Raw genomic sequence first — 24,936 nt, 5'->3', positions numbered from 1 at the left:
GCACTGTGTTGGCTTTTTTGGCAGCTGCAGCACACTGCTGGCTCATATTTAAATGATTGTCCACTAGGACTCCGAGATCCCTCTCACAGTTACTACTATTGAGCAAGGTACCCCCTATACTATACCTGTACATTTGGTTTTTCTTGCCTAAATGTAGAACCTTACTTTTTTCACCATTGAATTTCATTTTGTTAGATAGAAAATAGTGAGGCTAGCTTATTTCTAGTCCTTGTTTCACAATTGGAAGTTATTATTTGTTACTCCTCTCTAAAAATGATAAAATTGCAAATGTAAACTAAATGTGAACCTGATTTTTTAGGATAATTTTTTAGAATACAAATGAGGAAATTTCACAAAGCAGGTTGAAATATATTTTTGAGCCTTCAAGTCAAAATGACAAGTTTCCCAGACACAGAAATTTAACTTCAAATTGCTTTCAGAGAACTACAACACTGTATTAGCATCTTCTGTTTTCCTAAACATGCTGCTTTTCAATAGGGGCCCTCTATAACTTGTGAAGCTGTTGGCATGCTCTGCAAATGTACCCTTTGCTTTGTGCTTAAGGTCATGCCCCAGTACCAGCATCACATTGTGGGAAGATAAAAAATAGATTATCACTTGATGTATCAGTGTTAGTTTTAGCTAATGCAGCAGTGAAATAAATTTTCCTGTTCACTAAATGTCTCACGGAGGTTAATGAATGCATATTGTAATTTTATGTTCCTAAACAATTATTGTGCTACTCCTTTATGGAAAGCCTCTTTTGGTATTTTGAAATCACTACTGATTCAGAAATTTAAGGAAATATGTGTGTAGTTTGAAAATACTTAATTAAAGTAGTAATTTAAATTATGCTTTCATCTTTGTTCTTGGCAGGATGAGATTTTCTCTGTACTGTCCATTTAAGGGTTTTCAGTAAAAGCAAGATTTCAAAAGTAACATAATCTACCTGGCAAGTTCCAGAGAAGTGGACACAATATCTGTGGTATACACAACATAGTAAATATAGTAAACACAACACAAGGCACTGCCAGATACCATAACCAACACAGCATAGGCAGAGAAGTAACATATAGATGCTGTTGGAAGTGATCCAGCCATAGTTAAGCACCATTTTATGTCTTGCTTAGTATAGTAAATATAAATATATATTTTCCTATATCTTAACATAATAGAAATTTTGGCTGAATATTTACCCTAATGTATTTTAGTTATTTAAATGTAGACATTTGAGATTCAGATAAACACATATATACAGAATACTATACTGAGATATAAAAGGTATATTAATATGTTTCATCAAGGAATTATTTTTCACATTAATTTATGACATCACAAAGCAAGTTCCTCTCTTACATACTTCTGTATGTAAGTATGAATAGGGTGGAATTTGTGTTGCAATGCATACCTTGTCATTTGCTGTCCCTATGGGTATTAGCTCCCATTGTTTATGTCAGCATCCCCAAACTTTTACGGCTCCATAGACCAGTGGGGAGGTTAGTGGATGCTTTTGTGCATGCAATCTAATCCCACACATGTGCAAATGTAGCTTTGCCTGGTTGCCAGTTCTAGGCCACAGACCTGGAGTTGGGGACTCCTGGTTTGTGTGATGTTTTTTCCCCAAAGTTGCAGTAGCTTACATCTGAAAGCAATAATATAGAGGATTATTTTGAAAACTAGTGCAATATATTGCTTGAGATACTGGACTGGGACAGTTAGATTCAAGTTCTCCCTTGAATAAGGAACTCATTTTGACCAGTCACTGTCTCAGTCCAATTATTTTGGGTGATATAATGAGGAGTTTGTCCATGTATACTGTTTTGAGATCTTAGTGAAAAGTTGAGATATAAATGTGACTATAATAGATTAGAATCAATGCATCTGATAAGGCTGTATGGAGAAATCTCTTTTAATTGAATAATGTTACTGATTTTACATAGCTTACTGTTTTATGGCTGTCTTGCATATTATGGGCAACAAAAGCGTATACTGTGAAATAGAAAATTACAGTTGTACATTGGTATTCCTGAAACATGATGTCTTGATCTCCCAAGGGAATTTTTCAACAAAAGATTTATGTTAATTGGTTCAGTACCGACATATCTGAACCTGCAAAAAATTAATAATTCTGTGTTCTCTCTCTCTGCTATATATAAATATTAAAAGTGTGCAGCCATGACTTCATATTTCTGTGGCTCCTCTATATATAGTTCTATTGCTGATTTGTTTTCAAATTCCTTCACGTTATAAAAACTGATGATCAAAAGAAGATTAAACATCAAATAACATTGCTTTATAATTCTTTACATTTTCCTTTTCAGCCAGTTTGTTTCTATAATACGAGTCTGGATTTATGTTTTGCATTGTTTTATGGGATATGAGAAGTATTTGCATTTAGACATAGCTAGAATGAGTGCAGTTTATTCACTTAATTTAAATAATATCAGAGTATGCTTCATGCAAGATTTTTCTAGGAGACTCTTGGAAGAAATGAGAGTATGATTCCTGCAGGCTGTTCAGTCAACAGTCCTGGCTCTACACAGTTTGTGTAGAGATTGTTGTTATACTGTATGACTATCAATAATCCCTGCATTTAATAGGTTCTGGGATAAGAAAAAATCAGTATAACAAGCAGTGATACTAATTTTTAAAGAGGCAATCTTTTGTGAATTTTATTCTATGCTTTTAGTGGGCTTTGGTTTTCAGAAGTTAATTTTTCGTTATGTGAGCTCAGTATGCAGGAATGAATGTTGTATTCTTTGACATATTTATTGCTTGAGTAATTTTGTAGGATGGTCTGTTATATTAATATAGCAGTTAATCTCACTGGAATGCTGCAAAGTGTTATAAAATGGTTATAACTTCCTTAACAATTTTAAGTTGTAGGCAAGAGCCGGATGCAACTTCAATCGAGCAAAAAGCAAGCTAAAGAACAATCTTCCTTCTATTATTAACGCTTGTTCTTTCATTTAAGTGTTAAATCTAATAATTTGTAATTAACAGCTTTGTTGTATGCTCTCAGTGCACCTGTGAAAAGAGGGTATTGCTCAAATTCTGGTGCATTGTGAATTTCCTGAATGTAAATCAAAGGCAGTGCCTGCTGCGGATGGCAGCACTGATAGAGAGAAAATGCAGCTCTAATCAAAGCTATTCCCCACCCCTTCTTTCTTTCAGTCCCTTGAGGTTTTATTCATTTTTCTCTTTGTTGTTTATCTCCTTCGCCAAATTAAAGCTGGATGATGAAGTGACCACTGTTCAAATGAGGGAACTGGACCAAGATGTGCTGGTGCTTAGGAGAGTGTTGTCACAGAGCCCAGCCCCCACATTGGGGAGTGCCGAAAATGATCGGAGGTAAGAGTTTTTCCTTCGGTCTCAGACTCAGCTAGAGTCACGCTGACGCAGAGCTCTCAGCAGCTAGCTGAATTCGGTTGCTGGCAACCAGAGTGAGAAGGCAGCCTTGAGGGAATGTCATTTTCATTTGCCATACAGTATGGGAAGTTCGAGACTAAGGATCTTTGACCCTCACATAGGGAAGAAGGACTCTGCTTTGTTTCCAGGCAGAGAACTGCCTTTGCACACATTCGATGTGCCTTATTTTAAATACATTGATGAAGAAGATGAGGAAGATGAATGGAGCAGCCGTTCTCAGTCTTCAATAGAGGATGACTCTGTGGACTCTCTCCTTTCTGACAGATATGTTGTGGTGTCAGGGACACCAGAGAAGATTTTGGAGCATCTCCTGAATGACCTGCACCTAGAAGAAGCACAGGACAAAGACACAGGTACATTATAATAACATCATGCTCACAAAAAGCATTTTCTCTGTATCCATTCATGTTCTTAGCAAACACAGTTGATCAGCTACTATGCAAATATGTATAATATGGTATTTTTCCTACCAGCATTTTACTTAAAATTATTATAATTATACAGTGTTTTGGATAATACTATTTCATATGCAAAGCATTCATAGTAACATCTTATTGTGTTAATATAGTGCATCTATATTTAACAATAAAAAAAATCAAACTTGAAAATGAAGGCTTTTTAAAAAAAAGTTCCATTAACTTTCAGTACCTATATATATATCTTGATAGATAAAAGAAAACAATTTAGCAATGTGTGTGTAATAATGAAGCAATTGGAAGATAGCAAGCTGAGTTATATAGCTGTAGGGTTTATAAGTCAGCAATTATTTAAAGTACTCCAAAGCTACTTGTTTAGTATCAACTGTTTCTTAATTTTTTTTAGCATTAATAGCTTACCCACATCACATAATGTGCAACAGAATAACCTCCTTTAGTAATTGGCTGCCTTCAGCTAGAGATTGTACTTTTGTTTCAGCCTGGAGCAATTACTATATTGATCAGGCTGCTTGACGGGCAGGTTATTTTTCAGCTTGATCTTCTAGCTCTAATGCTGTCACCAACGCTCTTTCAGTAGTTTATCAAGACCACCTGCAATTTATTTACAGTTTTAATTAAAGTAGACTTAGCTGTCTTGAAGCATTCCCTATAAAGTTGAAGAAGGATTGTGAAATACAGAAAGCTGGAAATGGAATTAATATTTTTATTGTTCTCAGAGGAATGCTGTTTCCCAAATGAGATTATTAAAAATAAACACATTTGGAAGAATTAAAAAGATTAAAGTATAAATAACATTTACAAATTCTTAGGCATTCCTGAGTCAGATTTTTCTATCTGCAGATCAATAGGATATAGTTAGGCATAAGGTATTTGTGCTTACTGCACTGTGTAGGTTTTCTAAATTATAAATAGAAAGAAAGACCTAGTGTTTGATTTATTGTACAGTTCACTGATCTACTTCTCTGTGAATAGGGATTAATACTTTGTGCATGGAAACCATGCCTATGTAATTGCTGTGCTTCCTCGGGTATAATAATAGTAATGTATGTAATTTCTCTAGCATCAAATCGTAGGCTGTATAAAAAGTGGTGGTCCATGTCAGGATTGTCTTAGCTAGGCACCATGAATCCCACTGTGTTTTTAACATTTGAATATTTGTATGGAGTGATCTCTCCTATAGACTCCTGTTAAATCTTATTGAACACATTGGACTCCCCAATCATTATGCATTATGGTTGCTTGTTTTTAACATCTGAAAAAAGTACAAATTAATATTTCTCCAGTAATTCATTCTTACTTTCCTGTTCCCTTTTCCATTTCTCAGACTTATTCCAGTGCTCATTAATACTATATGTCATATTTCCAGATTAAGGTGAAAAATAACTATCCAGGCATAACTGGCTACAATGAAATATATTCAGTGATATATTTCCCTGAACGTTTTTGCAAATATCCTTACCTCTCAAAAGAGTTGACAATGACAAGCTTGTTGTATGATCAATGCAGTTCTAATAACAATAAAAGAACACAACATTTATGTATTAAAATAAATAAATAGCTGTAGTGGTTGACCTCAGTATATTTGTAGATGCAGATATAACAGGTGATGTGCGAAAACACATTTTGATGGTGGTTGCTCTGGAGCAATATCCCGTATTAGTTATAGTTTCTTCTAATACAGGTAATCCTTGACTTACAACAGTTCATTTAGTGACCATTTGAAGTTACGACAACACTGAAAAAAAGAGACAACCACTTTTCACACTTACAGCCATTGCATGGTCACATTCCTATGGTCACATAATCAAAATTCAGATGCTTGGTAACTGACCCCATATTTATGATGGTTTCAGGATCCCTGAGTCATGTGATCCCCTTTTGTGACCTTTTGAGAAGCAAAATCAATAAAATACTTTTCCAAACAGTTAAGAAAGGGTCATAATTTTTTTTCCAAGGAGCTCTTCTAGTCTTTAGAAGCTGTTTCTGCTTATCAGTGCATGTGTAGGCACAGTTACAGAGACAGCAAAGATTAATGTGCTTGCAGAAATAGCCAAGAACAGTTTTCAAAGCAGCTGTAGCAGTCTTGCAAAAGTTACTAATACTCTACAAAGTACGTTTTTTAAAGGATTAGAGTTACCTGACAAAAAATCAAAAGCTGCTGAAAGACTCAACATGTAAGTGTATTAGGCCAACACGTTACTGTGATTTGCAAAACATGATAAAATAGTTGAACACTTTATGCTGAAGCCAAACAAATCATTTTATAAACTGCAGGTAGTCCTCAACTTACAACAATTCATTTAGTGACCATTCAAAGTTACAACAGCATTGAAAAAAGTGACTTATGACCATTTTCACACTTAACGACCGTTGCAGCATTCCCCATGGTCATGTGATTTACATTTGGATGCTTGACAACTGACTCGCATTTATGATGGTTGCAGTGTCCCAAGGTCATATGTGATCACCTTTTGTGACTTCCTGACAAGCAAAGTCAACGGCGAAGCCAGATTCACTTAACAACCATGTTACTAACTTAACATCTGCAGTGATTCACTTAATAACTGTGGCAAGATAGGTGGTAAAATGGGGCAAAACTCACTTAACTAATGTCTCACTTAACAACAGATATTTTGGGCTCAATTGTGATCATAAGTCAAGGACTACCTGTACTTCTAAATAAAGGAAGAACATGAAAAGCATTCTTCATTGGTGCTGTGAATACATCCATTCTAGGACCCTCAATCAATAAAGGATCTCCTAAATATTCTAACATTTGCTAGTGAAATACTAACATTTAGGCAGGTTTCAGTTGGATGACAGATCTGAACATGTAAATGACAGCAATAGCATTTAGATTTATATACCACCCCATAGAGCTTTACAGCACTCTCTGGGCAGTTTACAATGTACAAGCATTATTTGCATATTGCCCCCAACAATCTTGCTCCTCAATTTACTGACCTTGGAATAATGGAAGGCTGAGTCAACCTTGAAACCCATCAGGCTCAATTCCAGGCTATGGGCAGAGTTTGCCTGCAATACTATACTTTAAACACTGTGCCACCAGGATTCCTAAATGATGAACTGGATGCAACTGCTGAGAAGGTATCAGAAGGCATTCTTCAGGCCCCTTTGGCTATTTAAGTTCAGAGAAGTCAGCCATTGTTGTTCCTTTTGGATTAATTGGATTATGCCTACTCTTACATTCACTCTCTTCTTATGCTGCATGGGAAAGAACCTAACTACTGATCACACAAAATGTTACCTGATTATTTCCTGACAGCCTGATGAGGTTTTGGAAGCATTTTGTCCTTTTTGTTTTACAGTGATTTATTCAATTTGAGCTTTACCTTAGGTAGCAAATGAGTGCATACAATATATACGGTAGTAAACTTAAGGCAGAGTTCAACCACCAGTTGGGAGCTTTTTAGACAATATTTAGCTCAATATTTATACTAATATGCTGTATACCTCCAAAAAGGAAAGATTTGTGCAATATTTTACATGCTTTAATTCTATAGGCAAATTCATAGTATTTAACAAGCAAATTGATGACTAAGATATAGAAAGTCCATAAAAAGTTAAGATTTATTCACATCTCTAACTCATTTTTAGCTATTTTGATAGATGGTGCTTTTCTAAGGCCTTGGGTAAAAGTCATTCATTGTGTGGACTCCAAGGTTTAATTACAAATATTAGACATTAGAAAATCCAAATAAACTGTCCTTAAGTAATTAAAGTCTACTGTTTCAAATACATGCTTTGAAAAAAATGGAAAGTCTTTGATTCTTGATCTTCCACTATATTCCTTGATCACTCAATTTATATGAATGACATTAAATATATTCATTATAAGAAATAAAAAGGAAGAGGATTAGAGATTGATGTAAACTAGCTGCCATATGAACTTATAGCTGGCTTAAGAAATTGTAGACATGCACTTACCCAAATGGATTCTAAAGCACTTTTTTTGTGTTTGAATCTAAAGCGCTAATGAAAAACCTGCCACTGCTGATTTTAGTTGGAAGAGAAAAGGCTTGAAGTCTTAGATGAAAGGAGTTGAAGTTTTTTCATAACCTTGCTGTGTTTTATCAGATACAGCCAATTATAGTACTAGAAGAATAATGTACTGTATATCATCTTTAATTCAAATCAAGGGAATCTTTTTATAATATTTAATACTAAGTAAGTTTCTTATAAGATACAGCAGATTTATCTAAAAAAAATTCAGAAAGTTATTTCAGCTTTGAGCTTGATGAATTATATGAAATAAGGCATTTTGTTTAAATCAGTTTTAGCAAACATACAAGACCATGATCCGTGATTGGTGTTACACCCCCACTAAAATTAGTTCTCTAAATAATAATATTTTAAAATGGTTGTAGTGAAGTAGTAGGCCAACTAGTACATAACTTCATTTTTTTTAGAAATCAGAATAGCAAATTCTATTAGTTTGTTGAACAAATTATATAAATTGATGCCAGGTAAAAGAAATTAAATAATTTTCTGTTATTAACTGCTATATTTATTACCACACAAAAAAAATCACAAAATCTTTTGCATCAGTGGTAATTGAAAAATTACTTAGACTGAGATATAGCACAACAACAAAGACGTTTGTAGTATCCTATGGGTAGGATAATTTCCTTTGGATGTGGTTACAAGCTCCTAGCTATATTGTCAAGGATTTTTCTTATCAATTATTTTTTCTTAATCTGTCCAGGTTAAAGTTTGGGTAAAAAAATTTGAAAATGGATATTTTAATGTTGGTGTTTCTGCTTATTTGTGAACTTGTATTTCCTTTTATTTGTGAATGTACATATCACAAGTTTCTGGTATTTTTTCCCTTTTATTTATTTGCATGTTGCCTTTATTGTTTTTACAAATAACTCAAGGTGGAGAACATACCTAATATTCCTTCCTCCTCCAGTTTTCCCCACAATAACCCTGTGAGGTAGGTTGAGTTGGGCTGAGAGAGAGGGACTGGCCAACATTCTCCAGCTGGCTCTCATAGCTAAAGCAGGATTAGAATTCATGGTCTTCCACTTTCTAGTCTGGTGCCTTAACCCAAAGGTATCCAAATGTTTGGGCACCAGGGACTGGTTCCGTGGAGAGAGTTTTTTCCGTGGACTGGAGAGTGCGTGGTTTTGTGTGCTGCCTGCATCCCGCAGATGGGGTTTTGCTTGTTTGTGCGGACCAGTTGCTGGCATGCCGCGGCCCGGTACTGGTCCACAGAATGGGGGTTGGGGATTCCTGCCTTAACCACTAAACCAAACTGGCTCTCTCATTACTTTTGTTTTCCTTCTTTGGATAATTGCAAGTATTCAGGGTGATTTAAAAAGGGATAACGGAGAAAAAACATGTTTATATGCTCATTGAGTGGGCATTGAACTGACCTATACAGTTCAATGTGAAGCTCTTGGTGCTGTCTGAGCTTGGTTGTTTGCCAGCATGCATTTTGTTATCCAACATCATCAGACAGTTCTTATTTAGTTGGATAATGAATTGTCTGCAAGCAAACACCCAAGTTCAGACTGTACCAAAAGCTCATAATTCAACTCTGAGCTGCAGATATTTATCTTTTCTATTGGAACTGTTCAATGTATTGTGATTGTCACACTGGATCACGCTGTAGGTTGATTAGATCTGGCATTGACTGAATAAAGAAATGCTTCAATTTCATTGAATACATGGCAACTCTGAACCAAGCAGATGTCATTTGCCAGAAAGGGAATCTTAATAATTTACAGCATCATAGTGCGTATATAGAATTCCACTCTTGATATCTGTCTTTCAATCTGATTATACCTTCTTTTGCAATTCCCATGGCATTTTTACGGAACTGGATGCTAAAGTAAATTGCAATTCAGTCCTTTTAATCATCTTGTGTTGTGTGAATATGCTTTATTTCTGAGCTGTAGCTTGATTCCAATACATTGATGTATATTTTATATACATAAGCAAACTGAGTACTGTATCAGAGACTGTGGGATTTTAAATTGGTACATTAGATGTATAGACACCCACAAATTTAATTCAAAATATATTCAAAATGTGGAGGCATTTAGGAGCTTGGGAGATTGCTGCATCTATTCAGAAGTAGAGTTTTGTTTTTTAAATCCTGTGCCTTTGAATTAACTATTTGGTGCCAAATAGTTTTATCAGGGCTGTGCAAATCCTTTAAAATAGCTATGCCTTTTCCACACAGCTATTTTAAACACTACATGCCCATATAGAATGTCATGTGATCTGAAATATTTATTTTGAAGGATTTGCTCAGATAGTAGTATTGCTGATTGAATGTAATAGCACAATTGTAATCTTTATGATACTTATCCAAATACTAGGTGAAATTTTCTGCCTAATTTTATAAATAATGAGACTGTACTTGTGCTATTAGAATGTTTGTGTGTCATCAGTAAAAATTTAAGGTTAAAAGAGAATTTTAATAAATTGGTCCTTATTTCTGCTTCTGGCTTTGCCAATAATGTGGCAATGTGACTTATCTTAATAGCGTCAATCTTATCCAGATTCTGATTATTTCTGAGTTTGAAGTTCTTCCATAAAGAATAGAAATCTTCTGTTTTCTTTTCATGTTGTTTTATGTACTGTTATTAATTAAATTATGTGTGCTTATATATTTAATTTAGTTATTATAATCACTGATTATAGAGTTCTCCTGGTTTGCGACGTATATGAAATTTGACAAAGATTGCAATTTAATCCAAATATATTAAAACAATTATGAGCCTATCTAAATCTCTGTATGTGAGTTGCATATGTGAATTAAAAATGTATTCAGTTTGCTGTTTGATTTATGACATTTTTGATATTTCTTATTTCTTAAAATATTAAATGGTTGTTAGTAAACTTATGTGGAGAAAAATCCAATTGTCTTTTTTGAGTCAGTATTGTCATTCTGTCAGCATTTTATAGATAAAGGTTGGTTTCAGTCTAGTTTTCAGAACTGCAAGCATTCACATCTATAGTCCACAAATTGCACTGAATGGTGTATTGATACTGTAATGACCAAAACCCAAATTATTTACCTATTATCAATATATAGTTTCATCCAGATGTATTGAGGGAGAGACATTGTAGATTATTAATATAAAGAGTTTCATAGTAGTCTCATACTAGAGTGCAGATTTTGACTGGGTTGAAGTCTGCTGTTGTAAGACTATTTCAAATAGAATATATGTGCAGAATAATTAATTGATAGTCCTCAACCTATGATCACATTTGAGCCCAAAATTTATGCTGCTAAGTGAGACATTTGTTAAGTGAGCCCTGCCCCATTTTACGACACTTTTTGCCACATTTGTTAAGTGAATCACTGCAGTTGTTAAATTAGTAAGTTGTTAAGTGAATCTGATTTCCCTATTGACTTTGCTTGTCAGAAGGTCGCAAAAGGTGATCATATGACCCTGGGAGACAGCAATAATCATAAATGTGAATCAGTTGTCAAGCATCCAAATGTAAATTACATGACCATGTCGTAAGTCACTTTTTAGTGCTGTTGTAACTCTGAACAGTCACTAAGCAAACTATTGTAAGTCAAGGACTACCTGAATAAAAATTTCAAATATGTTCTGCTTTCTTTGCATCTTCTTAAAAACACCGTAGAAATATCCAAGGGTAATAGAAAATGGATATAATAAAAGAAGTAAGCTAAAAAATTGTAAATGCTATCCCCATTAAATGTCATGATGGTCCTTTGGATTATGAAAATGTTAGAATGGCCCTTAGAGTGGTTGAGCCGCAAAATTAAGGTGATTGAAAAATTTAAATAATTAATTGAGACATTTAGGAGGATTGGAATATTGCATCTTCCATATCAGGTCAATTGCCTTGAAGTTGTCATTGCCTCTTTCTAAAGCATTCAGTTAAACATTTGAAGGGGAAATTGCTATTTCCCATGGTTCTTGGTCCTTTACCTTTTGGTGATATTGCAATTAACCAGAGATAGTTGAACTCCCACTGAAAAGTTCTAGTTATGTGTATAAGTACAATTGTCTTTGTTAATTAAAACAAATTTGCTGGCTTGATATGTGACCTTCATTTATATATTTTAATGTTCCTGTGCTTAAAATACTGCATGAACTGTTTTAAGAGAGAAATCACTGGAAAAGAGATATGCTTTGTTTGAAATTCAACATATTAACCACCATTCCAAGTTGGAGCAAGTTGCATGTATACATATAACAGATTGTAGAACATGTCTCTTTTCATCTTTCCACTATTTATAGATGGTGACTGAGAATTTTCAAAGCTGCAAGGAATCTTTTTGGGCTTTGAAAAGGCCAGCTTACTTGACTCATCATATATAAAAATACTGCAGGATATAAGAATAATGAATACACTAAATAACAGAACAAAACCTTACTTTTAAGCAGAGAATACAACTCAGTTACTGTGTTCATTGTGCCATTTGTTTCAGTGTTTCCAGTGTTTTCTGTACTCAAAGGTTTTTAGAACAAAGATTTTCTTGTTTCTGACGTTTCTGTGAAAAATAAAAGACTATATTCATTTCCCTCTCAAAGCATGTGAAAGATGACAAAGTTAAAAAAAGCATCCCTTTGCAATGTTACCATCCATTTCTTCCATCTGAAAATGTCTATACATAGGTTTTAAATGTAGCCACCTTTTTGCAGATCATTATCTCAATTTTGTCATTCAGTTGGAGATAGAATATTTTCTAACACACACACACACACATACACACACAAACACATATCAACAAGTCTTTTTGTTGTTGTTGTTGAGTTAGCATACACAAATATAACCACATGCTTTTCAAACCTATGTTCTGGTATATATTGTTCAAAGTGAGTAATCATCAACAGAAAATTCTCAGATTGCTAAAAAATTTGATAATTCAATAAAGTTATGATTTCTTTCTTGGTTTATGTAGCCTTATCATCAGAATTTGGACTGATATATTGGCTGTATTACTGTCTATTTATTTATTAAATGTATTTGCCTCCCGTCTTCTTTTGAAATGACTCCATAGAGGCAGAACTGGAATTTCAGTCCCTTTTTTGTTTTAATCTTTTAGAGTCAAAGTGTTAAATGAAATAGATCCATTAAGTTTATTTTATTTTGGACTTTCTTTAAAAAAGGACATAAAATTGTTCTGTTGTATTTTGGAAGCTTGCTACCGAGTTTTGTTGGTGTGAGTTTTGGGGATTCCAGGACTGCAAAAATAGAGCAGGAGTTTGCAATCATGTTGCAATTTTGCTCTTTCTGGTTTAAGGATTGGTAGCATATATATCCCTTTTCTTGTCAGGTTTCTTGCACTTTTTTTTTTTAACCAATCATCATTATTTTAGATTGTTACTAGCTCTGGTTAGAAGTACGTTAAAAACTTCAAAATTCCATTTCTGCTGTCTTTTGATCTGTGTGGCCCTTCAGATGCAACAATTTTTACTCAAGCAAGGTTGGTTTTCGCACATAAAGTATTACCCCCTGATAATTGCTGAAAACAATGGAACTTGAAATACATGCAAGTCATTGGACTGAATGTTTTAATACTTTTAACTACAAGAGACTACTGAGGAATATGTATTAGAGAAATGAGTGCATATTAATTTTCAGCATTATAGTTAATCCAGTAAAGGGTTAACTATATCTCTTGCTATATATTTTTGAAAGTGTAAACTAAGAGGTTTACAATTTTCCTTGGAGTCAAAAAGTGAAAAGTTTAGCAGTAGTGATTCTGAAGTAAGTTTATATTTAAGTCTTCAAATTTAGTCAGCCCTATGTACTGCATATTGCTCTAATCTGTTACAATTGAAATTTCTTCTTGCTACTTTATATGGCACAACTGTAGAGAAAAAAGGTTATACATGTATTTCTGAATTAAGTATGAATTATCTGAATTATCAATTGTATAAGCAATACTTCTAAGTAAACACCATACAGTGGCACATACCGGAGATCCTACCTCTTTAAAGATAGAAATGTAACTTGACTGACATAAGAATAAAAGAGTTCTTTCATGAAGGTGTAGCATTGATCAATTGCCTAGAGCAGATGGCTGAAGGGAACAATGAAGAGTGCATAGTGGGGTTTTTTCACAATAATACTGTGCTTTTTCTTTCTGAAATTGTAGTTCTAACAGTTGTGAATTGTCTCTGGCTATTAAAATTTATCTTGCTTACATCTGTGAGTATTACCATTATACAGTAAGAAAGTACATTTATTTTATTATTATTCCCTTTAGTGCAGTATCATCATGAGCCTGCAATTTAAATTGTCACTGTATTCTTATTTACAAATAAATATTTTATTATACTTCCATATTTCTAAAGGTTATCTCTGACAATTATGCACTAGTATGCACCATTATGATACATTTGCATTTATCTGGCTTACCATTTCATGTTATTGATAATAATTGCATTTCATATCCTTTCATTTAAAGCAGAAAATAAACTAAAATAGAAATAGGACCCTTTAAAACAAAAAAAAATCCTGTTGTTTTCTTTTCTAACATTTGCTTAGATATTGGTAGGAAGAGAATCATTATATTGGAAGATAGCTATGCAGACAAAGATGGTGAATAGAAGAACATTAAAGAGCAAAGAAAAAAAACTTCAGAGGACATTTAGCTAAGAAATATTTTTTTTTTAAAAAAAGCCATCCTTCCTAGAAAGGAAGCAAAGTGTATTGCNAGTTGTCCATTTTACAAAAAGCTACTCTGGCCAGATTATCACCATCTTGAGACTTTTAATATATTCTTATTGAAAACTTCAAGAAAAATATTTATACACAGAAAATAAGAAAGAATGAAAAGAAAGGAACAAAAAATTAGGATTGGGTGAATAAAAATAGATTTAGAAGTTATAGTTTTTCAAGATTTCATTAAATGATTATTAAAAAACCATTAAATTCATTAAACCTGAACTTAAAGTGTAAACTGAATGCAAATATGTAGTAGGAAACAATATATTCTATTCATACTGTAAGACATCTGTTCTAATTTTAAAAATCTTATATAATTGATACATTAAAACTTTACGCCAAGAGAATTCTAAATGGTAGACTTGGTACAAAATATATCTGAATATAATTTAAACATTTTATTCTACATACTCATATGTTAAAAGAGTTTCAAAATGACTTGAGTAAGACGTTTCATAAAAAGAGTAGATTTCCATAACAACTTTCTCTGTTATGGTATTGAAATCTTATAGCTGAAGCTGTTTTTTTATGTTATCTTTTTTCATATCTCATGGGCTCTTGACATCTATCTATCTAAGTGATTGTGACTTCCAGAAGCAGTCTAGCACTCCTGTGGTAACTCTGGACTTCTTCCCAGTTAAGCAAGGACAGAATAAGGGACCAAGGACTTGAATACATCATAAGGGGAAAATCTCCAAGGACTACTCATGTTGCTGTTTTCCCCACATCTAGTCTAATTCAGGAGTGATTTTTTTTTCTATTATCTATTAAGGCAAAGTGGCTGTTCTAGCAAATCTGCTGACATTAATGTTTTCCTTTTTGATGTCTTGAAAGAAGGGTACCTAAACAATGTCATATATAATTTCTAATGTCCTCATGTAAAAATATTTTGAAAAAAGATGCTTGGAATAGTCAGCCTTTTGGCCTCAAAATAGCTGTTAAATATGTATAATTTCCTCAAGTACCTTGTCAAACAAACTTCGGTCTGTGAAATTTGAATAATATAATTTAATGCTTGAGATCGGTATTCTTTCTAGTTCTGAGTTATGGTTTTAAATAAATCAGGAGTTCCAAACTCCTCCTGGATGTTTCCTTGATTAGGGTATTACTTCCTCCCTGATTGTTTATTTAGTGCTATTTCTTGCTTCTCTGGATATCGGCTACTAGAGGGCATATAGTCTAGGCCATGGGTGTCAAACTCGTGACGTCACATGACGTGTGGCGATGTATCGTGACTTTTTTCACATTGCTAGCAATGTGGGTGCGGTTTTGGCGTGGCGCATCCGGCCCGCAGGCTGGCAGTTTGACACCCCTGATCTAGGCTGTTTATCCCCTTCCTAGGCTTTTGGTTCTGTGTTTTAAATAGTATGTAAAGAGATTTATTTCTGTGTGTCCACTGATACCTGATTTGTCTGAAAGCCAAGCTACCACAAATTCCTTAGTGGTTTTAGATTTGGCTTGATCTATAAATTTCTGGTTGAAACTGTAGTTGAGCCCATACTTGCAGAAAGGGAGTTTTCATTATGTTTTTCTGTTGCCAGATAATGTTTATGGATACAGTATTGGCAGTCTTCTACCTTTCTGTAGTGATTGTTACAGTATTGCACTATTACATTGTATGGGGGAAATGACTCCTGTTTTTTCTTCTTTGAGATTGGGTTTCTGTATTTCTTAAGGCATAAGCAATATTCTTGTTTCAGTACTATGTGCAAGTGGATGAAAATATAGATTGAAATGTATGTAAGAGCATCCTTTTTTAAAAAATTCCTTTCCTTTCCTTTCCTTTCCTTTCCTTTCCTTTCCTTTCCACATTCTGAGAATCACTCCCACTTATTGGAAGGGAATATGATTTTCTTTTTCAAAATGCTAATTAGGAAATCCTGAAAGTTAAACCTCCTGAGGTCTTATTATCCAGCCAATTTCACGCATGCATGTTGAGTTCAGTTGAAACAGGAATGTGCAAAATGATGTGGAAATTGGAACCATGGAGATTCATGGCTACAGTGTAGGATACTTTCCATTTGAACAGTGACTGCCTTTTCATTCTTTAAACTAGAAACCTCTCTTTGAAATCAGTAGGATTGGTGAGGCTGTGAAAATAGCACAGGCTTTGGTGAGGCTGTGAAAATAGCACAGGCTTTTCTTCTTACCTATTATCAAATTTTAAATTTTGCTGATTGAAATAGTTAAAATTATCAAATTTTAAATTTTGCTGATTGAAATAGTTCGATAGGATGTACAGATACATTGCAATCATCAACAATTGGATTCATTTTGATTAGATAGATAAATAACATCATATACACTGGCCAGACAGCAGCCAATATAAACCGTTAATAAAAATATTGATTTTTTTTACCTTAGGAGCAACAAAAAATTGAGATTGTACTTGAAAAATAGTTCTTATTCTTGCAGTATATGTGACCAAAAATTGATTCATGTATATTTTTTAAAAAACTTAATTCTATCTCCAATTTCCAATGCTGAGGACCTAATCCAGATTAGATCCCTTTCCCTTCCCTTCTTAATAGCGTTTATTACAGCCTATGAAGGTCTTTGGTCTTTGGTCAGATGAATTGATCCATTTGATCTGTTCCTACTTAATTGTTTATTTGTTTAATTGTTTATTGTAAATACCACCTTTGGTATGCACATACTGTTTTATATTTAATGACTATTCTAGTTGTACAGGTAGTCCTTGAGTAACAGTAATTCATTTAGTGATGGTTCAAAATTACAATGGCATTCAAAAAACTATTCCTCACGCTTTATGATCGTTGCAACATCCCCATAATTATGTGATCAAAATTTGGGTGCTTGGCAACCAGTATGTATTTATGACTGTGGCAGCATTCTGAAGTCATGTGATCCCCTTTTCCAGCTGGCTTCTGACAAAGCAAAGTCAATGGGGGAAGCCAGATTTGCTTAACAACAATTTTACTGCAGTGATTCACTTAACAACCATGGCAAAAAAGGTTGTAAAATCAGGTGCAAGTCACTAAACAACCACCTTGCTTAGCAACCGAAATTTTGATCTCAGTTGTGGTCATAACTTGAGGACTACCTGTATTTTCGATTTTGGTCAAAACAAAGTAGAATAGAGAATATAGGTGTAATCAAGACAACAGTATACTTTACAGATAATAACCTAGAAAGTAAAAATATTTTGGAACGTTAAAACATTTAACAGCAAATTTGGAATGTGGGTATGATGGATGCAAAAAAAGTTTGCTGGAAAGGTAAAAAGTAACAGGATTTGGTTAATATAAGCTAGATTTAGCTGTATTTTAATCTCATCTTTAATTTCTTTGGCTTTCTATTCTTCCTAACTTTCTGTGCTTTGAATAACTTTGTTAGTTGAAAAGAAATAGGGTATTTTTATGTTTTCAGAAGTATGGATACAGTTGGGATTTTATTTTATTTTAATCCATATTTAAAATATGGATTATGCTATGACTTCTAGGTATTTTTCATTCAAAGTGGCTAGAAATTCTACTGATTTTCAGCAATCAAAATACCTCATTTTCACAAGAGAGCCAGTTTGATGTTGTGATTAAGATGCTGGTCTTAAAACCAGGAGACTGTAAATTCTAGCCCTCCCCCTTTAGGCATGCAGGCAGCTGGGTATGCCTTTTGACCAGTCATTCTCTCTCTCTCAGCCAAGCCCACCTCACTGTGTTATTGTGTGGAAAAGAGGGGGAGAAAGGAACACTGTATAACATAAGTTTGCCACCTTGAGTTACTTACAAAGTAATAAAGGCAGGAGAAAAATATAATAAATAAAAAAAATAAATTTCACTGGCATGACAGGATATTGTAAATAATACAGGTTGATGTAGGATCCAATCTGAGTTGGTCACCAGGAGGAGAGGTTTTTGTCTTCCTAGCTTTCAGACTTATGCTGGAGCCCATCCCCAGGGAACGTCTGTCTTGCAGAGTGTGTGGTATTTATAGCGCCTATTGTATGTGGCTTTTTAGATGTTGATTGGGTGTGTTGATGGTTGGCTTTTTAATACAGATTGATCATCGCTGCTTACTAATGTAAGTCCAGTTAAATTTAGTGGAGCTTCCTTTTGAGTAGGTGCACACAATGCCATATTTCAAGTTATCTTGCAATGAAGTACATTACATTTTGTAAAGTATTTAAAAAGCTGAAGTCAATTTTATATGTGCTGTAGCAATTCCTTTTTCAGTAGAAATTATCTCTTGTATGTTGTTTTGGGAGACCCATATCCTTTTGAAGCTCATATCCATTTGAACCATACATCCTGGTCATGTAGAATCTAACAAAGATATTTATAGATTGCAAAAATACTAATATAATTAGAAGAATACTCATTCATATAAATTGTGCGGTCTTCCAGTTTGGACTATCCTATCTGTGGTTCGTGGTTAAATTGGGATACAGACATTAGTTTGATTTTCAGAATTATAAATTTGTTTTATTTTAGGAAAATAGTTTTTATTTTAAGATTTATATATTTATCTTTAAATATTTATCTGAAACTTTGCTCTTATATTTATTGTGACTTTCTTACTGTCATAGTTTGAGCTTTATTAATAACATGCTTAAAAATTGATTATTATTATTTTTCTTTGTAGAAACTCTTCTGGATGACTTCCTTCTTACATATACAGTCTTCATGACAACAGATGACTTGTGTCAAGCTCTGCTGAGACAATATCCTTCTCTGTAGAAGAATAGGGACTCAGTCATTCAGGCCTCATTGTATCTAGTGATCTTTATAAGTTAGATATAAGGCAAATCTATACAGCTTGTTTGCCCCTGTTAATGAGTATTTATTAATCATTGCAGTAGATATGTTTATGCTTATATCTCAGTTTCCCTGGATGGAAAGACAGATTTAGAATTACAAAGTAATTTATTTCCATTTCCAATAAAAACGCTAATAATAGGCTCTTTTATCAATGATACCACTTCCTTCAATCAGCTTACAGGGATATAATACAGCTATTACTTTAATTTTCAGCATAGCCTAATAGCATTTGAGAAGTTCACTGGCAGTGCTATATGAAGTATAGTTTTAGTTTAATAATTTGAGATCACTGGTTATATTCAGAAATTATTTATTAATCAAATTTATATGCCAGCCATCTCACTGTATAAGTCACTCTGAATGGCTTATACTGATTCTCAGTGGCTTACAATTATATTTAATTATGTTTGTGTTTTATTTATTGTTATAATTTCTGTACTAAAAGAAAAAAATAAGATAACCTAGATGATTACTTAATTCTGTTGTAATATTTGGGAAATTCCAATCCCTTGCAATGTTTTCTTTATCCAGATATAAGATGGGAATTTTCTATCCTGATCTTAGAGGGAAGATGGAATGGAAATGTAAAACAAATGCATGAATAAATGTAGTAACTATAAATAAAAGATGGGGAAAATAGAAAAAGTTTAGAATTTATTTTTAAAAAATATGTAAATGGGAAATGCTACTATCTTTTGTATTTTAACCTTAACCTTAACCTTTAGACAGTTCCTTCCATCCATTACTTAGTATGTAAGAAAGAAATTTTGTTGTATACTAAACTTTACCTTCTGATAAGAAACCATTTCACATATTACTTAGTATATAGCAAAGTTTTTAAATTATTACTGAATAAACCTTACATACAAATAAATATTTGATTTTTTTCAATTAAAATATAATTATTTTAAAGTTTCATCAGAATCAATAATTACTCAAAGCTGCTTACATAAATTGCAAAAATTGTATATTCAGACAACAGTGAAAATTTTTGTTGTTTTTGAGATTTTTCCTTAATTTATCTCCACTTATTGTGCTAAGAACCATCAAAACAAGGATGAAATTGTTGATGTTCCCTGTAGAAAGCGAAAAGTCTTGCATTTGGTGTCACAGTGGACTTCACTCTACAAAGATTGGTTGCATGAAGATGAGCATTTGAAGCAATTTCTTAAGGTATGTTTATTTATAATTACAGTACAGTAATTATAAATTTTTAAAAAATCCAAAAATGTACCTTAATCTATGCAACCTGTAATCAGTGTTGGGATTCAAATATGTGAACAACCAGTTCTCTGTGTGGATGCCGCTTCCGGAAGTCCGTTCTGGGCCTGGGCAATAAAAAATTAGCCACCGTTTCTGCCAAACTGGTGCGAACTGGCTGAATCCTACCACTGCCTGTAATGGTATATTTGAGTTAAGCACACTTATTGGATATAGGATCAGCATTTATAATGTAGTATCTCCTAAAATTCTACTGGGTGCTTCTAGATGAAGAATACATAGCCTGCAAATAATTGCTCTTCTGTTACGATCTAAAAGTGCACAATTAACTGTGATTCCAGAATTCAGAGGAACTGGTGTTCTAATAATGCGTTTATACATTACATATGTAATGTCCATGGAGTGGTCATGAAATCCTTTACTTTTCTTAATTTTTCACAATTATATGAAAGGTGGAAAAGGGGATTGTAACCTTATATACTAAAAAGAGGATTAAGATGGAGTAATAAAACTTGACCTGTTGTGGAAAGCACATAGATGATAAAATAGTTGTCATAAAATTTAATAAATTATGTTCCATTAAATTAATAACAACTCGTAGCAACCACGTATATAGATTTTCTCCAAGAAAATTTTCTCTGTCACCAACTTGCCCACTATTATAGCCTTCCTCAGAGAATCTCCTGAGTATTTCCTTTTGTGTGATTCTAAAAGGCAGAAGCTGTCTATCGCTTTGGTGTTTTCATTGTCAGTTATCAGGCTGGTTTCTTACTTGATCTTCTTTATACTTAATCTGGAGCATTCAAATCACTTGTATTTTCAACTATCGGAATATTGTCATCATCCTAGCACAATTATTGAGTCCCTTCCTTCAATTTTAAAGCAATATTAATATTTCTCTAATTCAGTGTCCCTCAATATGTTTTGTATATAGGTTGAATAAATGAGTAAATAAAACTACATAGCAGTGTTTCACTTCTTCGCCAATTTACAGCCAGTCTTTTACACCATGATGCTTTTTGATTATTGTGCTTTATATGAGGACAGTGAAATGTTCTGGGATTCTCATTTTCTTAAGAACAGTTCATATCTTAATATAGTCAATATTGAAGATCTTTCTATAATCAACAAAGCACATAATGACTATTTTTAAGTACTCTTTGAAAAGGTTTTCTTTTCAATTATTCAGCATACATCAGCAATAAGGTAAGTAAGATACTGCCTTTCAAGATAACTAATATTGACTGGTGATTGTGTGCCTTCAAGTCAGTTTTTGACTCCTGGCCACTGCCTGAACTAGTGCCTCAGTTTTCTTGGCAAGGATATCTGGAAGTGGTTTGCTATTGCCTTCTTCCTAGGGTTGAGAAAAAGTGATTGGCCCAATGCTACTGAACTGGCTTCATGCCTAAGGCAGACTTGAACTCATTCTCTGCATTAAATCACTACACCAGGGGTGTCAAACTGCCTACGGGCCAGTTTCATCAGACCGGAGCCACGCCCCCCCATTGCCGGCAATGGCAAAAAAGCTCCGATACGTTGCATGATGTCACGTGACATCGCGAGTTTGACATGTCTGCACTACACTAAACTGGCTCTAAAAAAAACCTTTAAAAACCCTCTTTCCAACCTGAAAATCTTAACATGAAACATTTGTGAAGTATTGCTTTAACTGGATTACCGCAAAGCTGTACCATATATTTGTTTGATTTTTTTCTCCTCTCCCTTTTCTCTCAACTTCCTCTTTCCTTAGACAATATATAGAAATGTGTTAGATGATGTGTATGAATACCCTATATTGGAGAAAGACCTAAAAGAATTTCAGAAATTACTTGGAATGCATCGTCGTCAGTAAGTTTTTTTTGTCCTATTTTTTATTTCTTCCTTTAAAGAATTATAATTAGTTTTTTTGCTAATTATAATGGGTTTTTTTGTGAATAAATAATATCAAGTGGTATGGTTTCAAGTATTTAATGTTTGTATAGGCAAGCTTTGGTTTTGTATAGTTTACAAGGGAATAACTTGAAAGAATAGGTTTGATACACAAATTATTATTGCAATCTAGTAGTCCATTTTTACTAGTAATGTAAAAAGGTTTGTTATAGAGCTGTTGGATTAGTTTTTATGTAGGCAATGAGTTTTGTGTAAACAAATGCTATAAATATTATTCCTACCAATGATTACTGTCACAACAATTGCTGTTACAGATTACTAGCTAATAACAATGTATAGTAATAAGTGATATAATTAGTCATATATAATAGTAACATAGCTAGAGTCAGTGTGGTGTATTGTTAAAAGTGTTGAATTAAATGTGTGAAGATCCAACTTCTAGGCCATTAGATTCTATGCCACTTTTTAGTAGAGATCTAAACCATTACTAAAAGCATTTTATTAGAAAAATGAATAACATACATATTTTTTATTTTAGCACAGTTGATGAATATTCACCTCACAGAAAGGTAATATGAAAATATGCTAAAAGTATTTGTATTCTAATTTAATAACTTCATTTTTCTTTGCCTTTGATTCTTTTAATTAATGAAAACAAACAGCCAAAATAAATAAATAGACAAGCTACACTTTTCTACTGGCATTATTAAAACTGTTTGCTAATGATGTGGCTCTGCTTCCAACCATAGAAACAAAGAGAAGATGCTTGTAGCAAAATTAACGGGTAGTTTGTTTGCATGCATTGTGGAGAAGCCAAGTAATATTTCTTGTAGATAATGTTGAATCTAAATGGCTTTTGACAACAAATCTGGACAAACATATTGAATGCAACCGTTAGCAGTAATGACAGAAAGAAAGAGTATATACCAGTATGTCTTTACCTGTGTAAGTAATGTATCCCCAAATTTAGAGAAATTAATGTTTAAGTGTGTTCTTGTCAGAAAATTTTATTTATGTAGAAAATGTATATGGCCTCCCAACGCATTCCTAGTGATTTTGGATAGCTTACCAAAAAAAGCCAATAAATCACTTGATAAGTTCCATATCACTTTGGGGTCCCCAGGCCTATTGGCAGAACCATATCTTCAGGGCTCAAAGTCTTATCTCTGCAGGGACAATATTCCGGGGGGGGGGGGGAGAGGGGAGCCATCAGGGAGAAGGCTTTCTGATTTCACTAGATGGATCTCCTTAGAAGAGGGGGCTCATAATATTCACTGCTTCCTTGCACTGATGAATTGGGTAAATATGACTGGGGGGGAAACAGTCCTTCAAATAACCTGATTCCAAGTCATGTAAGGCTTTAAAGGTGATAGCCATCACCTTGAATTGGGCCCGGAACCAAATCAGCAGCCAGTGCAGTTCCCGCAAGAGAGGTGATACATGTGCAAATCTTGGTTTGCACAAAACCACCCCATTTTGAATCGATTGAAACTTTCAGATACTTTTAAGGCCAACTCCATGTGGAGCACATTTGCATAGTCAAGATTCGAGGTGACTAGGGGTGTGGGTAACAGTAAACAGTTTTCAAATATGAATTCAGTCATTCCAGAACTTGCTCCCAGTTATCTCTTATTTGGATTACTGTAACACTCTCTACATGGGGCTGCCCTTAATGAGTATTTGGAATATTCAACTGGTGCAAATTGAGGCTACACAAGTAGTTAATGGTGCCAGTTATGCAGCATGACTAAAATCACTACTATGGGAGCTGCATTGGCTGCTCTCATGTTTCCAGAGGCAATTCAAAGTGTTGGTTCTCACCTTTAAAGTGGTACATAGCTTGGGAGTGAGTATGTAAGGGAATGTCTTCTCCCAATAGTTTCTACCCATCCAATTCAATATAATAGATTGATTGCAAGTCCCATCAGCCAAAAAATGTTGGCTGATAGGGTCCAGGAGTTATATCTTCTTGGCAGTAGCTCATGCCCTTAAACATCCTTCCTTTGGAGCTTAGGATGGCCCTGACTATGTTAGTCTTTTGAAAGGCTTTAAAGATCTGACTATGTGCCCGAATCTGGGTTCCCAAATGTGTTAGGGCATGGGTGTCAACTTTGCCGTGTCATGTGATGTGTCGCGACGTATTGCGACTTTTTTCACATTGCCAGAGCTGGGGTGGCGCAGCCTCCGCATGATGCAACTGGCCTGTGGGCCGGTACTATTATCTGGTTGCACTACTAATTTTTATGTAGTTACCAAGATAATTTTCTGTTTTATTTTATTTATTTATTTATTAATTTATTTATTTATTAATTGCATTTATATCCCGCCCTTCTCCTTACGGACTCAGGGCGGCTGACAATTGAATAAAATACTAACATATATACATACTTAATTAAAATTTGATTAAAACGAAATATTTAAATATGTCCAATTTAAAAGTAATTAAAACCCCCTTTAAAATCCCTCAGGCCAGTCCCGCTAGTTGGAACAGC

The 24,936-nt window shown here is 34.0% G+C and overlaps 1 protein-coding gene across 2 annotated transcripts in view; it reads left to right on the top strand.

The window, feature by feature from the left end:
- RAPGEF5 (Rap guanine nucleotide exchange factor 5) overlaps nt 1–24,936 on the top strand; it is a 116,762-nt gene that overhangs the window by 64,526 nt on the left and 27,300 nt on the right. The window contains exons 10-15 of one of the 2 annotated variants that reach the window (XM_029283114.1): nt 3,233–3,351; nt 3,694–3,782; nt 19,158–19,236; nt 20,362–20,506; nt 22,305–22,402; nt 22,983–23,013. In XM_029283114.1, the coding sequence (XP_029138947.1) occupies nt 3,233–3,351; nt 3,694–3,782; nt 19,158–19,236; nt 20,362–20,506; nt 22,305–22,402; nt 22,983–23,013 (561 nt within the window). Of the gene's footprint in view, nt 1–3,232; nt 3,352–3,490; nt 3,783–19,157; nt 19,237–20,361; nt 20,507–22,304; nt 22,403–22,982; nt 23,014–24,936 lie in introns of those variants that run through there. The other variant, XM_029283115.1, reaches the window with a different exon arrangement.

The sequence above is a fragment of the Protobothrops mucrosquamatus genome, unplaced genomic scaffold (assembly GCF_001527695.2).
Source record: "Protobothrops mucrosquamatus isolate PMUCROS unplaced genomic scaffold, P.Mucros_1.0 scaffold21, whole genome shotgun sequence".
In the NCBI taxonomy this organism is placed as follows: domain Eukaryota; kingdom Metazoa; phylum Chordata; class Lepidosauria; order Squamata; family Viperidae; genus Protobothrops; species Protobothrops mucrosquamatus.
Note: the sequence above shows the minus strand (reverse complement) of the source record. Positions and strands in the feature narration are given on the sequence as shown.